Here is a 13,826-nt window from a genome sequence, read left to right on the forward strand (position 1 = left end):
TTAATCTGATCCTGATTTAACTTTGTTACCTGATATATGGCTAGGAAGTTGTCCATTTCATCCAGGTTTTCCAGTTTTGTTGAGTACAGCCTTTTGTAGTAGGATCTGATGATGTTTTGGATTTCCTCAGGATCTGTTGTTATGTCTCCCTTTTCATTTCTTATTTTATTAATTAGGATACTGTCCCTGTTCCCTCTAGTTAGTCTGGCTCTGACTTTATCTCTCTTTTTGATTTTTCTCAAAGCACCAGCTCCTAGTTTTGTTGATTCTTCGTATAATTCTGTTTGTTTCCACTTGGTTGATTTCAGCCCTGGGTTCGATTATTTCCTGATGTCTACTCCTTTTGAGTGAATTTGCTTCTTTTTGTTCTAGAGCTTTTAGGTTTGCTGTCAAGCTGCTAGAGTATGGTCTCTCCAGTTTGTTTTTGGAGGAACTCAGAGTTATGAGTTTTCCTCTTAGGACTGCTTTCATTGTGTCCCATAAATTTGGGTATGTTGTGTCTTTATTTTCATTAAACTCTAAAAAGTCTTTAATTTCTTTTTTTTTGTTATATGAAAGCAAGTGTTTTTTTTTGAATAGAGAAAACAGAAAAAAATTGGTTTTACGATAATAAATACTTTATAGTTATACATATAAATAGCACCAAATGTCATTATTGATTTTCTCTTGTGTTCAATCTATTATGATGTCGTATTCCAAGAAGAAGCTAATATTTTTTTAGGATGGGAAAGGTGTGGAATTTAAATAACACATAGTTTCCCAAAGACACTGCTGTTCATTGACTTTTTTTAAAAAAAATATTTTATCAGATATTTTCTTTATTTTCATTTCAAAGGGTATCCAGAATGTCCCCTATACCCTCCCCCTGCTCTGCTCCCCTGCCTACTCACTCCCACTTCTTGGCCCTGGCCTTCCCCTGTATGAGGCATATAAAGTTTGCAAGACCAAGGGGCCTCTCTTCCCAACGATGGCTGACTGGGACATCTTCTACTATATATGCAGCTAGAGACACAAGCTTTGGGGGGTACTGATTAGTTCATATTTTTGTTCAACCTATAGGGTTGCAGACCACTTCAGCTCCTTGGGTAATTGCTCTAGCTCCTCCATTGTGGTCTCTGTGTTCTATCCTATAGATGACTGTGGGCATCCACTTCTGTTTTTTTCCAGGCACTGGCATAACCTCACACGCGATAGCTATATCAGTGTCCTTTCAGCAAAATCGTGCTGGCATATGCAATAGTGTCTGCACTTGGTGGCTGATTATAGTATGGACCCCTGGGTGGGGCAGTCTCTGGATGGTCCATCCTTTCATCTTAGCTCCATACTTTGTCTCTGCAACTTCTTTCATGGGCTTTTTGGGAGGAATGAAGTATCCACGTGTTGGTCTTCCTTCTTGATTTTCTTGTGTTTTGGAGATTGTATCTTGGGTATTCTTGATTTTTGGGTTAATATCCACTTATCAGTGAGTGCATATCAAGTGAGTTCTTTTGTGATTGGGTTACCTCACTCAAGATGATATCTTCCAGATCCATCCATTTGCCTCAGAATTTCATAAATTCAGTGTTTTTAGTAGCTGTGTAGTACTCCATTGTGTAAATGTACCACATTTTCTGTATCCACTTCTCTGTTGAGGGACATCTGGGTTCTTTCCAGCTTCTGGCTATTATAAATAAGGCTGCTATGAACATAGTGGAGCATGTGTTCTGATTACCAGTTGGAACATCTTCTGGATATATGCCCAGGAGAGGAATTGCTGGATCATTCGGTAGAACTATGTCCAATTTTCTGAGGAAATGCCAGACTGATTTCCAGGGTGGTTTTACAAGCTTGCAGTCCCACCGGACTGGAACCCTGCCTCTGGGTGGGCAGTGTTCTTTTTTCCTTGTTCCTGCTGTCACAAGTCCCTCCTGGATCCTCTGGAGTTGCTGTTGTGTTCCACTCACCTGTAATCCTAAGGACTTGTGGTGTGGAGAGTCCTATGGAGCACTTAACAGCCTCTACTGGGGTTATGAAGAGAGATGGCAGGGGTGGCCCAGAATGGACTGGAATCCAGCCTCTGGGTGGCTGGTGTTCCTTTGTCCCTGTTTCTGCTGGCACAAGCCCCTCCTGGATTCTCTGGAGTTGATGTTGCATTCCACTCACCCGTGATCCTGTGGTCCTGCAGCGTGGAGATTCCTCCTGAGTGCTTAGCAGCCTCTGCTAGGGTTCAGAAGAGAGATGGCGTGGGTAGCCCCAACCGGACCACATCCTGTTCATTGACTTTTTACCATTTTAATTCATTACAACAGATGCTGAGGAAATTAATAAAATTATCAGATTCTAGTATAAAAGCCTATACTCAACTAAACTGGAAAATGTAGATGAAATGGATGGTTTTTTTTAGACAGATGACACATAGAAAAGTTAAATCAAGAGCAGGTTAACTATCTAAACGGGCCCATATCACCCAAGGAAACAGAAGAAGTCATTAAAAACCTCCCAACCAAGAAATGTCCAGGGCAAGATTGATTTAGAGCAGAATTCTACCAAACCTTCAAAGAATACCTGATACCAAATTTCTTCAAAATATTCTATAAAATAGAAACAGAAGGAACACTATCTGACTCCTTTTATAAAGCCACAATTACTCTGATACCCAAACACAAGGACCTAACCAAAAAAACAGAACTTCAGACCAATCTCGCTTTTGAATATTGATGCAAAAATACTCAATAAAATTCTTGCAAACCAAATCCAATAACACTTCAGAACCATCATTCACCATGATCAAGTATGTTTCATCCCAGGTATGAAAGTTTGGTTTAATTTCTTTCTTTATTTCTTCCTTTACAAAGTTGTCATTGAGCATTATTCAGCTTCCACGTGTATGTAGGCTTTGTACTGTTTACGTTATTATTGAACATCAGCCTTAGTCCATAGTTATCTGATAGCGTTCATGTGATAATTTCAACTTTCTTGTGTCTTCTGAGGCCTTTTAGTGAATGATTATATGGTCAGTTTTGAAGAAGGCACCATAAGGTGCTGAGAAGAAGGAATATATTTTTGTTTTAGTATAAAATGTTTTATAGATATCTGTTAAATCCATTTGTTTCATAACTTCTGTTAGTTTCACTGTGTCTGTTTAGTTTCTGCTTCTGTGATCTGTCCATTGATGAAAGCTGGATGTTAAAGTATCCCACTATTATTGTGAGGTGTAATGTGTGCTTTGAGCTTTAGTAAATATTCTTTTATAAATGTGGATACCCTTGCATTTATAGTATAAATGTTCAGAATTGAGAGTTCATCTTGGTAGATTTTTCCTTTGATGAGTATGAAGTGTCCTTCCTTATCTTTTTTGATAACTTTAGGTTCAAAGTTGATTTTATTTGACATTAGAACAGCTAATCTAGCTTGTTCTTTGGGACCATTTGCTTAGAAAATGATCCTTTGTAGGGCTAGATTTGTGGAAATATATTGTGTGAAATTGGTTTTGTCATGGAATATCTTATTTTCTGTCTATGGTGATTGAGAATTTTGCTGGGTATAGTAACTTTGGCTGCCATTTGTGTTCTCCTAGGGTCTGTATGACATCTGCCCNGGATCTTCTGGCTTTCATAGACTNTGGNGAGAAGTCTNGTGTAATTCTAGTAGGTCTGCCTTTATATGTTACTTGACCTTTTTCCCTTACTGATTTTTATATTCTTTCATTGTTCTATGCATCTGGTGTTTTGATTATTAGGTGACAGGAGGAATATCTTTTCTGGTCCAAACTATCTGGTGTTCTGTAGGCTTCTTGTATGTTCATGGGTATCTTATTCTTTCAGTTAGGGAAGTTTTCTTCTATAATTTTGTTGAAAATATTTACTGGCCCTTTAAGTTGGAAAACTTCACTCTCTTCTGTACCTACTACCCGTAGTTTTGGTCTTCTCATTGTGTCCTGGATTTCCTGAATATTTTGAGTTAGAATATTTTTTCATTTTTCATTTTCTTTGATTGTTGTGTCATTGTTTTCTGTGGTATCTTCTTCACCTAAGATTCTCTCTTCTATCTCTTATATTATGTTTTTGATGCTTGGATCTATGGTTCCTGATATCTTTCCTAGGTTTTCTAATGCCAGGGTTATCTCCCTTTGCGACTTATTTATTGTTTCTCTTTCCACTTTTATATCCTGGTTGCTTTTGTTCAATTCCTTCACCTCTTTGGTTGTGTTTTCCTGTAATTCTTTAGAGATTTTTTTGTGTTTCCTCTTTAAGGGCTTCTACCTGTTTACCTGTGTTCTCCTGTAATATTTTAAAGGATATTTTTGTTTCCTCTTTAAGGGAATTTTACCTGTGTTGTCCTGTATTTCTTTAAGGGAGATTTTTATGTCCTACTTAAAGTCCTCTATCAGCATCATGAGATATGAATTTAAATCCAAATTTGCTTTTCCTGTGTCTTAGGGTATCCATGACTTGCTGTGGTAGGAGTAGTGGGTTCTGATGATGCCAAGTAGTCTTGGTTTCTGTTGGTAAGTGTACTGGCTAGTTTTGTGTCAACTTGACACAGCTGGAGTTATCACAGAGAAAGGAGTTTCAGTTGGGGAAATGCCTCCATGAGATCCAGCTGTAAGGCATTTTCTCAATTAGTCATCAAGGGTGGAGGTCCCCTTTTTTGGGTGGTGCCATCTCTGGGCTAGTAGCCTTGGGTTCTATAAGAGAGCAGGCTGAGCAAGCCAGAGGAAGCAAGCAAGTGAGGAACATCCCTCCATGGCCTCTGCATCAGCTCCTGCTTCCTGACCTGCCTGAGTTCCAGTCCTGACATCCTTTGGTGATTAGCAGCAATGTGAAAAGTGTAAGCCGAATAAACCCTTTCCTCCCCAACTTGCTTCTTGGTCATGATGTTTGTGCAGGAATAGAAACCTTGACTAAGACAGTAAGATTCGTGCATTTGCCTTTCACCTACTGGTGATCTCTGGTGTTAGATGGTCTTTTTGTCTCTGGCTCTAGCCTGTTCCTCCTATGGGTCTGTAAGCCTGTATCAGCACCTCTGGGAGACCAGCTCTCTTCTGGCAAGAACAGTGCACAGAGGGCTCTGGCACAGTCCCACCTCCTGGGTGTAATTGGAGGCAGGAAGAACCTTGATACAAATGCTCTTCCACTTCTGTGGCCTGTGGGCTACTGACTGATCTAGCCTTAGATAGTCACTGGAGAGAAAATGGCGATCTCACCTGAGTCCTTGGGTCAGATCACTTCCTGGAGACAAACCAGTAGGAACAATTTTTAGCAATAAAAGAATTTCTGTGGACATCACTATCCTGACCTCAAGCTCTACTATATAGCAATAGTTCTAAAAAATGCATACTGTTGGTACAGACAGGTTGATGGAAGGAATAAAATGGAAGGCCCAGAAATAAAACCACGCACTTATGCAATTTGATCTTTTTGAAAGAAGCCAAAAATATAAAATGGTAAAAAGAAATCATGTTCAATGAATGGTCCAGGTCTAACCAGATGTCTGTATGTAGAAAAATGAAAATAGACCAATATTTGTCACTGTGCGCAAAGCTCAAGTCCTAGTGGATAAAGGACCTTAAGATAAAACCAGATCAACTGAATCCAATAGAAAAGAAAGTGGAAAAGAGCCTTGAAGTCATTGGCATAGGGGCAAATTTCCTGTGAAGGCTTGATGTTACAATGTAGGGGAATGCCAGGGCAGGGAGTTGGGAGTGGGTGGATGGGATTTTGGAGGTGAGGAGAACCTCTAGAATGTACCAGATATCTGGGAGGTGAGCAAATCACAAGACACAAAGGGAGGAACCTTAGATCCTGTGCCAACAGTGGGGAGAGGGAACTTATAGGATCCACCTCATATAGAAATATAGGGTTCAAGTGGAGGCATGGGGTTGTTGTCCCACAGTCAAAAACGTTGACCCAGAATTGGTCCTGTCTAAAAGAACTGCAGGGACAATAATGAAGAAGAGACTGAGAGAAAGGAGGTCCAGTGACTAGCTCTAATTGCAACTCATCTGAAGTGGAGGCTCAAAGGCCTGACAGTATTACTGATCCTATGATGTCGCACACAGGAGCCTAGCATGGCTGCCCTCTGTGAAGTCCAACAAGTAGCTGACAGACAGAAGAAGATACTTCCACCCAATCAATGGCCTGAAGTAGGGGAACCCTTTGCTTGAATTAGAGAAAGGCTGGAAGAAGTTCAGGAGTGTGACCCTGTAGGAAGATCAGAAGTAGCCTCTGTAGTCACAGGACCCTTCGTAGGAGACACCAAAGACCACTTAAACAGGAGACAATTATGTAATGATTCATAAATGTAGCAGAATTATTGTTATGAATTAGTAATGAGATTATTATTATTATTATTATTGTTATTATTATTACTGCAGTCATCATAGCATGTGAAAATATGTTAAAGGGTCATAGCTTTTAGGAGCTTGTGAACCACTGAGTTAAGGTGACCAAGCAAAATTTAATTCACGTTGGGAGTAAACCTTGACTTTTGTGAGTTTTAGGCTAGTGTTCTGCTACTTGAATTTCATGCCCATACTTTGAATAGTTTTCAAAAGTAAAGAATCCTATGTGCTATAAATTGAGTGTAATTTTAGAGTACTCTGTCCGTACACAGACCTGGAATTTAATCCAAGCACTGTTATTCTTATGTGATGTCCAGATATCATTTCAGATTCTGAGACACACAAACCCTGATTGAAAGAGGTAAACATTTCAGAAAAACCATGGAAAGATCATCAAATACTTATTCCAATCACATATAAGCATTTGTAATGTACAAACTGTAAAAGACACTTAGAATACTATTCTCTATGTATCAAGTTCACATTGAAAGAAAGGATATAGTAACAACAGGTAAACTTCAGCTTGCCCAGGAAAAACGATTGCAATCCTGAATTATCAGTTTGAAATTTCTAAATGACATCATGGAAAAACAACGCTGTTGTGGGTGTAAGGGAGATTCTAGAAAGATTTAACTGAAGTCAAAAAATTTATCTTTAATTTTTAAAGTTAAAATCTCATGGTTATATACCACTTAAAAAAAAGTGCACAGCTATCTGAATGCCAGAATCCATTTTTTGTGACATCTGATGGAGAATTCATTGTAGTCTCATGCCTAATTTTCTTACCACTGTGTCTTCATAATAGATTGAATTTTATCATATAACCCAAATCTAAGTATACACATCTACAAATGATTCATTACTCTTTGTCTCTTTGATATCTGTTAGTATACATTTGATGATTTAGTCTTTGAAATGTGGATCTGTTTTACAGGAGAAATGTTTAAGATAGTGACGTTTGAGCCTGTGAGAGTTTAAAGGATACGTTTCATGATTTTGGATGATCAGGAAGTAGAGAGTAATGGTTAGAGTGACATCACAATTCACGTATGGTCATAGAAGAACAAGAATTTTATTGGTCAGTAAAACCATGTCACACATTTTACATAATTTGAAGCAAGATTCTCCCACATGATGCTGACCTCAAACTTAAAGAACTAATTGCTTATCTAGCAGGAGAAACATCACCCATGGGCCACATTTAGCTATACCACAGTTTCTACTGATTGCTGTTTCAGGACTTCAGTTGAAATAAGAATGGTATAGAAGGATTTGAAAATATGAAATTTCATGAGGAATATTGTGTTATGAAGTTTAATGTGGCAGTCACACTGTGTGAAATTCATGACATCTGAAATTATTAATCAATGCTATTGGAAAGACCTTGAATAGTCAGCACTGGGAGAAATGAAAAGGTTCTCTAAGGAAAAAGACCCACTGGTTGAAGTAACTAATATGAATTAGAAATAAGAAGTTAGAGGAAAAGTCTCATAATCATCATATGATTTGGTGAATCCTTATTCCAAAATGTAAAAGATTTCAAGAGGAAACAAATATATTAAGTTAGTGGAAAGAATGAAAGCTCATGCAATTATATCTAAATGTTATGTTTGTTTTCAAAAGAGTTTTCTAAAGTTATATTACAAATGTTTATTTATTTTAGGCACTGGAAAAGCACTAGTTCAACCTCAGAAAATTGATTCCTTATTTCATCATTTGGTTCCAGGCGATCAAGCTCAGAATATAAGATTTGGTGAGAACCTATATCCACAAAGCTATCCTAGGAATAATATAACCTTATATTTGACTGTCATAACAGTAGAGATCTAATACAATTCAGTTTAGTTAAATAATCATGTGAACTATGTTTTAAATAAAATCTTGCTCCTGTGTTGTCTTTTATTACTGTGAGGAAGTGTGTTCAACTCTGGCCTGAACAAAACAATGTAGCACTTAGGAGCAAAAATTACAATGAGAATGCTTGCACTGGAAGCCAAGATGGAGAAAACTTCCATAGCCACTCTGACTTTCCCTTTGGTGCTGTGGTAGACAGGGAGGAAGGTGACCCAGACACTGCAGAACACAAGCATGCTGAAAGCCATGGACTTGGACTCATTAAACGTGTCAGGCAGATTCCTGGACAAGTAAGCCAAGAGGTAACTCCCAAAGACCATGACTCCCAGGTAGGCCAGAGTGCAGTGGAAGGCAATAACCGAACCCTTGTTGCAAAGAATGATGATGTATACTTGTTCAGAGTGAGCATCCATATCAGTAAATGGAGGGGACAATCCCAGCCATATACCAGAGAGAAGTACTTGTATCAGGGTACAAACTGGAATGATAAACTTAGGGAACCGTGATATCAGCAACCATCTTATTGTTCTTCCTGGAGCAGTAATTTTGAAGGCCATAACTACAGTGATAGTTTTGGCCAAGACAGTGGATAGAACCACTGTGAACAGAAGTCCAAACACGTTCTGTTGCAGTACGCATGTTACTGTGGTTGGAAGGCCAATAAAGAGCAATGGACAGAGGAAACAGAGGGTGAGAGTGATGAGCAGGATGTAACTGAGAGATCTGTTATTGGCCTTGACAATTGGAGTATCTCTGTGGTTTACAAAGACCCCAATAACAAGAGCTGTGAGAGCAGAAAATCCAAGTGACAGGAACGTGAGTCCCTTTCCCAAAGTATCATCATAGGCCAGAAAGGTGACAGTTTTCTTCAGGCAGTATCTCTTCTCTGCATTTGCATAATGAGTTTCTGGACAGTGTACACACTGATCCATACCTGGTAGAAATGAAGTTGATCATGAATGCATGATCAAGTTTTCTCTTTACCCTAATACATTTTAGAGGTCAAACTCATTCGATTCTTATTACAACCATATTCCCTTGTCACTTTAAAATATAGAGAAATGAGTATTCTAAAGTGAACAATCCTGCAAGTAAAGGTTTATACTCCTTTCAAAAAATCCCATGAAGAGAAGCCCCTCACTGAGTAAATGGTATTTCTTTTTTTCGAGACAGGTTTTCTCTGTGTAGTCCTGGCTGTCCTGGAACTCACTCTGTAGACCAGGCTGGCCTCAGACTCAGAAATCTTCCTGCCTCTGCCTTCCAAGTGCTGGGATTAAAGGCATGCACCTCCACCACCCAGCTTATTTTTTTCACATTATACATTATAAATATATTACTGCAGAAATCAGGTAGGAACTGAAGGTAGGATATGGCAGTAAGAAGGAAAGATGAGCCCACTGGGGCGTGGCATTGCCTGACCTGCTTCTACCATCTTCCTCAACCTACTTTGTTATGTAAACCATGATCACCTCCTCAGACTTTGCAGCAACCTAGTGAGGCAGTCCAGACCACAGCAATCACTAGACATGAGTATGTCCAAGATACCCTAAGCAAACATCAAGGACTGAGGGAGTCTTCTTATTTCCGGAGCTGCCTGGAGCTGTCACCTTGGGCTGTTAGAAGAAACCAGAATCTGAGATTAGCTGCCTGATGTTCCGGAGCAGTGACACCAAGGAACTGAGATATATCACAAAAGTTTCAAACTCCCAATTAGCCTCCCTATTTGTCCTTCACTGAGCTTCCTTTTGATCACTCCCTAACCCCTCTCTGTATTGTATAAAACCTGAGCATTTTCCCTTAGTAAATGAGACTATGACAGGCATGCATGGTCTCTGTCTCTTTTTTTTATCCCATTTCTCTATAGGTTTGAAATCCCCCTCGAGGACTATGGAATAACTTGTCCCGCGGGTCGGGATAAAAGTTCATGTAACATAAAAAGTCAGACCTATCAGAATTACACCAGACATCTCACCAGAGACTATGAAAGCCAGAAGATCCTGGACAGATGTTATACAGACACTAAGAGAACTCAAATGCCAGCCCAGGCTACTATAACCATCAAAACTCTCAATTACCATAGATGGAGAAACCAAATCATTCCATGACAAAACCAAATTCACACAATATCTTTCCACAAATCCAATCCTTCAAAGGATAATAATGGGAAAACACCAACACAAGTATGGAAACTATGCCCCAGAAAAAGCAAGTAATCCTTCAAGAAACCTAAAAGAAGATAGCCACAAGATTAGACTCTCAACTCTAACAACAAAAATAAGAGGAAACAACAAATACTTTTCTTTAATAACTCCTGATATCAATGGACTCAACTCCCCAATAAAAAGACAGACTGACAGACTGATGACACAAATAGGACCCAAGATTTTGCTGCTTAAAGGAAACCAACCTCAGGGAAAAAGATAGACACTACCTCAGAGTGAGAGGCTGGAAAACAATTTTCCCAGCAAATGTTCTGAAGAAAAGAGATGGAGTAGCCATTCTAATATCGAATAGAATTGACTTCTAACCCAAAGTTATCAAAAAAGACAAGGAGGGGCACTTCATACTCATCAAAGGTAAAATTTTCAAAGATGAACTCTCAATTCTGAATATCTATGCTACAAAGACAAGGGCATCCACATTCATTAAAGAAACTATAGTAAAGCTCAAAGCATATATTGAAACACACACAATAATAGTGGGAGACTTCAAACCCACTCTCATCAATGGACAGATCCTGGAAACAGAAACTAAACAGAGACACACGAACACTAACAGAAATTATGAAACAAATGGATTTAACAGATATCTACAGAACATTTTATCCTAAAATAAAAGGATATACCTCCTTCTCAGCACCTCATGGCACATTCTCCAAAATCGACCATATAATTGGTCATAAAGCAGGCCTCAACAGATATAAAAATATTGAAACCATCCCATACATCCTGTCAGATCACTATGGACTAAGGCTGATCTTCAATAACAATATAAATAGTAGAAAGCCAACATTCACATGGAAGCTGAACACCACTGTACTCAATGACAGCTTTGTCAATGAAGAAATGAAAAAAAGAAATGAAAGACTTTTTTAGAGTTTAATGAAAATGAAGCCACAACATACCCAAACCTACGGGTCACAATGAAAGCAGACTTAAGAGGAAAACTCATAGCTCTGAGTGCCTCCAAAAAGAAACTAGAGAGAGCATACTCTAGCAGCTTGACAGCACACCTAAAAACTCTCAAAGAAAAGGAAGCAAAGTCACACAAGAGGAATAGAAGGCAGGAAATAATCAAACTCAGGGCTGAAACCAACCAAGTGGAAACAAAAAGAACTATTCAAAAATCAACCAAAGCATGAGGTGGTTCTTTGAGAAAATCAACAGTATAGACAAACCCTTAGCCAGACTCACTTGAGGGCACAGGGACAGTATCCTAATTAACAAATCAGAAATAAAAAGGGAGACATANAAACAGAACCTGAGGAAATCCAAAACACCATCAGATTCTTCTACAAAAGGCTACACTCAACAAAACTAGAAAACCTGGACAAAACGGACAAATTTCTAGACAGATACCAGGTACCAAAGTTAAATCAGGATCAGATTAACGATCTAAACAGCCCAATATCCCCTAAAGAAATAGAAGCAGTCATTAATAGTCTTCCAACCAAAAAAAGCAGAGGACCAGATTGGTTTAGTGCAGAATTCTATCAAACCTTCAAAGAAGGCCTAATTCCAGTTCTCCTCAAACTATTCCACAAAACAGAAACAGAAGTTACTCTACCCAATTCGTTCTATGAATCCACAATTACTCTAATACCAAAACCACATAAAGACCCAGCAAGGATAGAGAACTGCAGACCATTTCTCCTTATGAATATCGATGCAAAAATACTCAATAAAATTCTCCAAGAACACATCAAAACAATCATCTATCACGATCAAGTAGTTGTCATTCCAGGGATTCAGAGGTGGTTTAATATACTGAAATCCATCAATGCAATCCACTATTTAAATAAACTCAAAGACAAAAAGCAAATGATCATCTCGTTAGATTCTGAGAAATCATTTGACAAAACCCAACACCCTTTCATAATAAAAGTCATGGAAATATTAGGAATTCAAGACCCATAACTGAACATAATAAAAGCAATATAGAGCAAACCAGTAGCCAACCTCAAACTAAATGGAGAATTATTTGAAACAATTCCACTAAAATCAGGAACTAGACAAGGCTGCCCACTTTCTTGCTACTTATTCAATATTGTACTTGAAATCTTATCCAGAGTAATTAGACAACAAAAGGAGATAAAAGGGATACAAATTGGAAAGGAAGAAGTCAAAATATCATTATTTGCAGATGATATAATAGTATATATAAATGTTACTAAAAATTCCACCAGAGAATTCCTAAACCTAATAAACAGCTTCAGTGAAGTAGCTGGATATAAAATTAGCTCAAACAAATCAATGGCCTTTCTCTACACAAAGGATAAACAGAATGAGAAAGTAATTAGGGAGATAACACACTTCACAATAGTCACAAAAAGTATAAAATACCTTGGTGTGACTCTAACTAAGAAGTGAAAGATGTGTATGAAAAGAACTTCTAGTCTCTGAAGAAAGAAATTGAAGATCTCAGAAGATGGAAAGAACTGCCATGCTCATGGATTGGCAAGATTAATATAGTCAAAATGGCTATCCTGCTGAAAGCAATCTACAGATTCAATGCAATCCCCATCAAAATTCCAACTCAATTCTTCACTGAGTTAGAAATATAAATTTGCAAATTCATCTGGAATAACAAAAAACCTAGAATAGCAAAAAATATTCTCACCAATAAAAGAACTTCTGGGGGAGTCGCCATGCCTGACCTCAAGCTGTACTACAGAGAAATTGTGATAAAAACTGCATGGTACTGTACAGCGACAGACAGGTAGATCAATGGAATAGAACTGAAGATCCAGAAATGATTTCACACACCTATGGTACTTGATCTTTGACAAGGGAGCTAAAACCATCCAGTGGGAAAAAGACAGCATTTTCCACAAATTGTTCTGGCACAACTGGCAGTTATTGTGTAGAATGCGAATTGATCCATTCTTATCTCTTGACTAAGGTCAAGTCTATGTGGATCAATGAACTCTGCATAAAACTGGAGACTCTGAATCTTATAGAGGAGAAAGTGGGGAAAATCCTCGAAGATATGTGCACAGGGAGAAAATTCCTGAACAGAATAGCAACATGCTGTAAGACTGAGAATTGACAAATGGGATCTCATAAAATTGCAAAGCTTTTGTAAGGCAAAAGACACTGGATACAGAAAATGTGGTACATTTACACAATGGAGCACTACTCAGCTATTAAAAACAACGAATTTATGAAATTCTGGGGCAAATGGATGTATCTGGAGGTTATCATCCTTAGTGAGGTAACCCAATCACAAAAGTAGTCACTANATATGCACTCACTGATAAGTGGCTATTAGTCCAGAAACTTAGAATACGGAAGATACATTTTCCATGAAAGGATATAGATACAAAGACAAAATTCAGAGCTAAGATGAAAGGATGGACTATCCAGAGACTACCCCATCCGGGGATCCATCCCATCATCAGCCACCAAACCTAGATACTAATGCACATGCC

The 13,826-nt window shown here is 38.4% G+C and overlaps 1 protein-coding gene across 1 annotated transcript in view; it reads right to left on the reverse strand.

Annotated features, from left to right (window-relative positions):
• Positions 1–8,184: 8,184 nt before the first annotated feature.
• The window catches only part of LOC110314923 (vomeronasal type-2 receptor 116-like), a 19,999-nt gene continuing 14,357 nt past the window's right edge, over positions 8,185–13,826 (reverse strand). The window contains exon 5 of the mRNA XM_021189111.1: positions 8,185–9,110. Coding sequence (XP_021044770.1) covers positions 8,185–9,110 — 926 coding nt within the window. The remainder of the gene's footprint in view (positions 9,111–13,826) is intronic.

The sequence above is a fragment of the Mus pahari genome, unplaced genomic scaffold (genome assembly GCF_900095145.1).
Source record: "Mus pahari unplaced genomic scaffold, PAHARI_EIJ_v1.1 scaffold_10316_1, whole genome shotgun sequence".
Classification (NCBI taxonomy): Eukaryota; Metazoa; Chordata; class Mammalia; order Rodentia; family Muridae; genus Mus; species Mus pahari.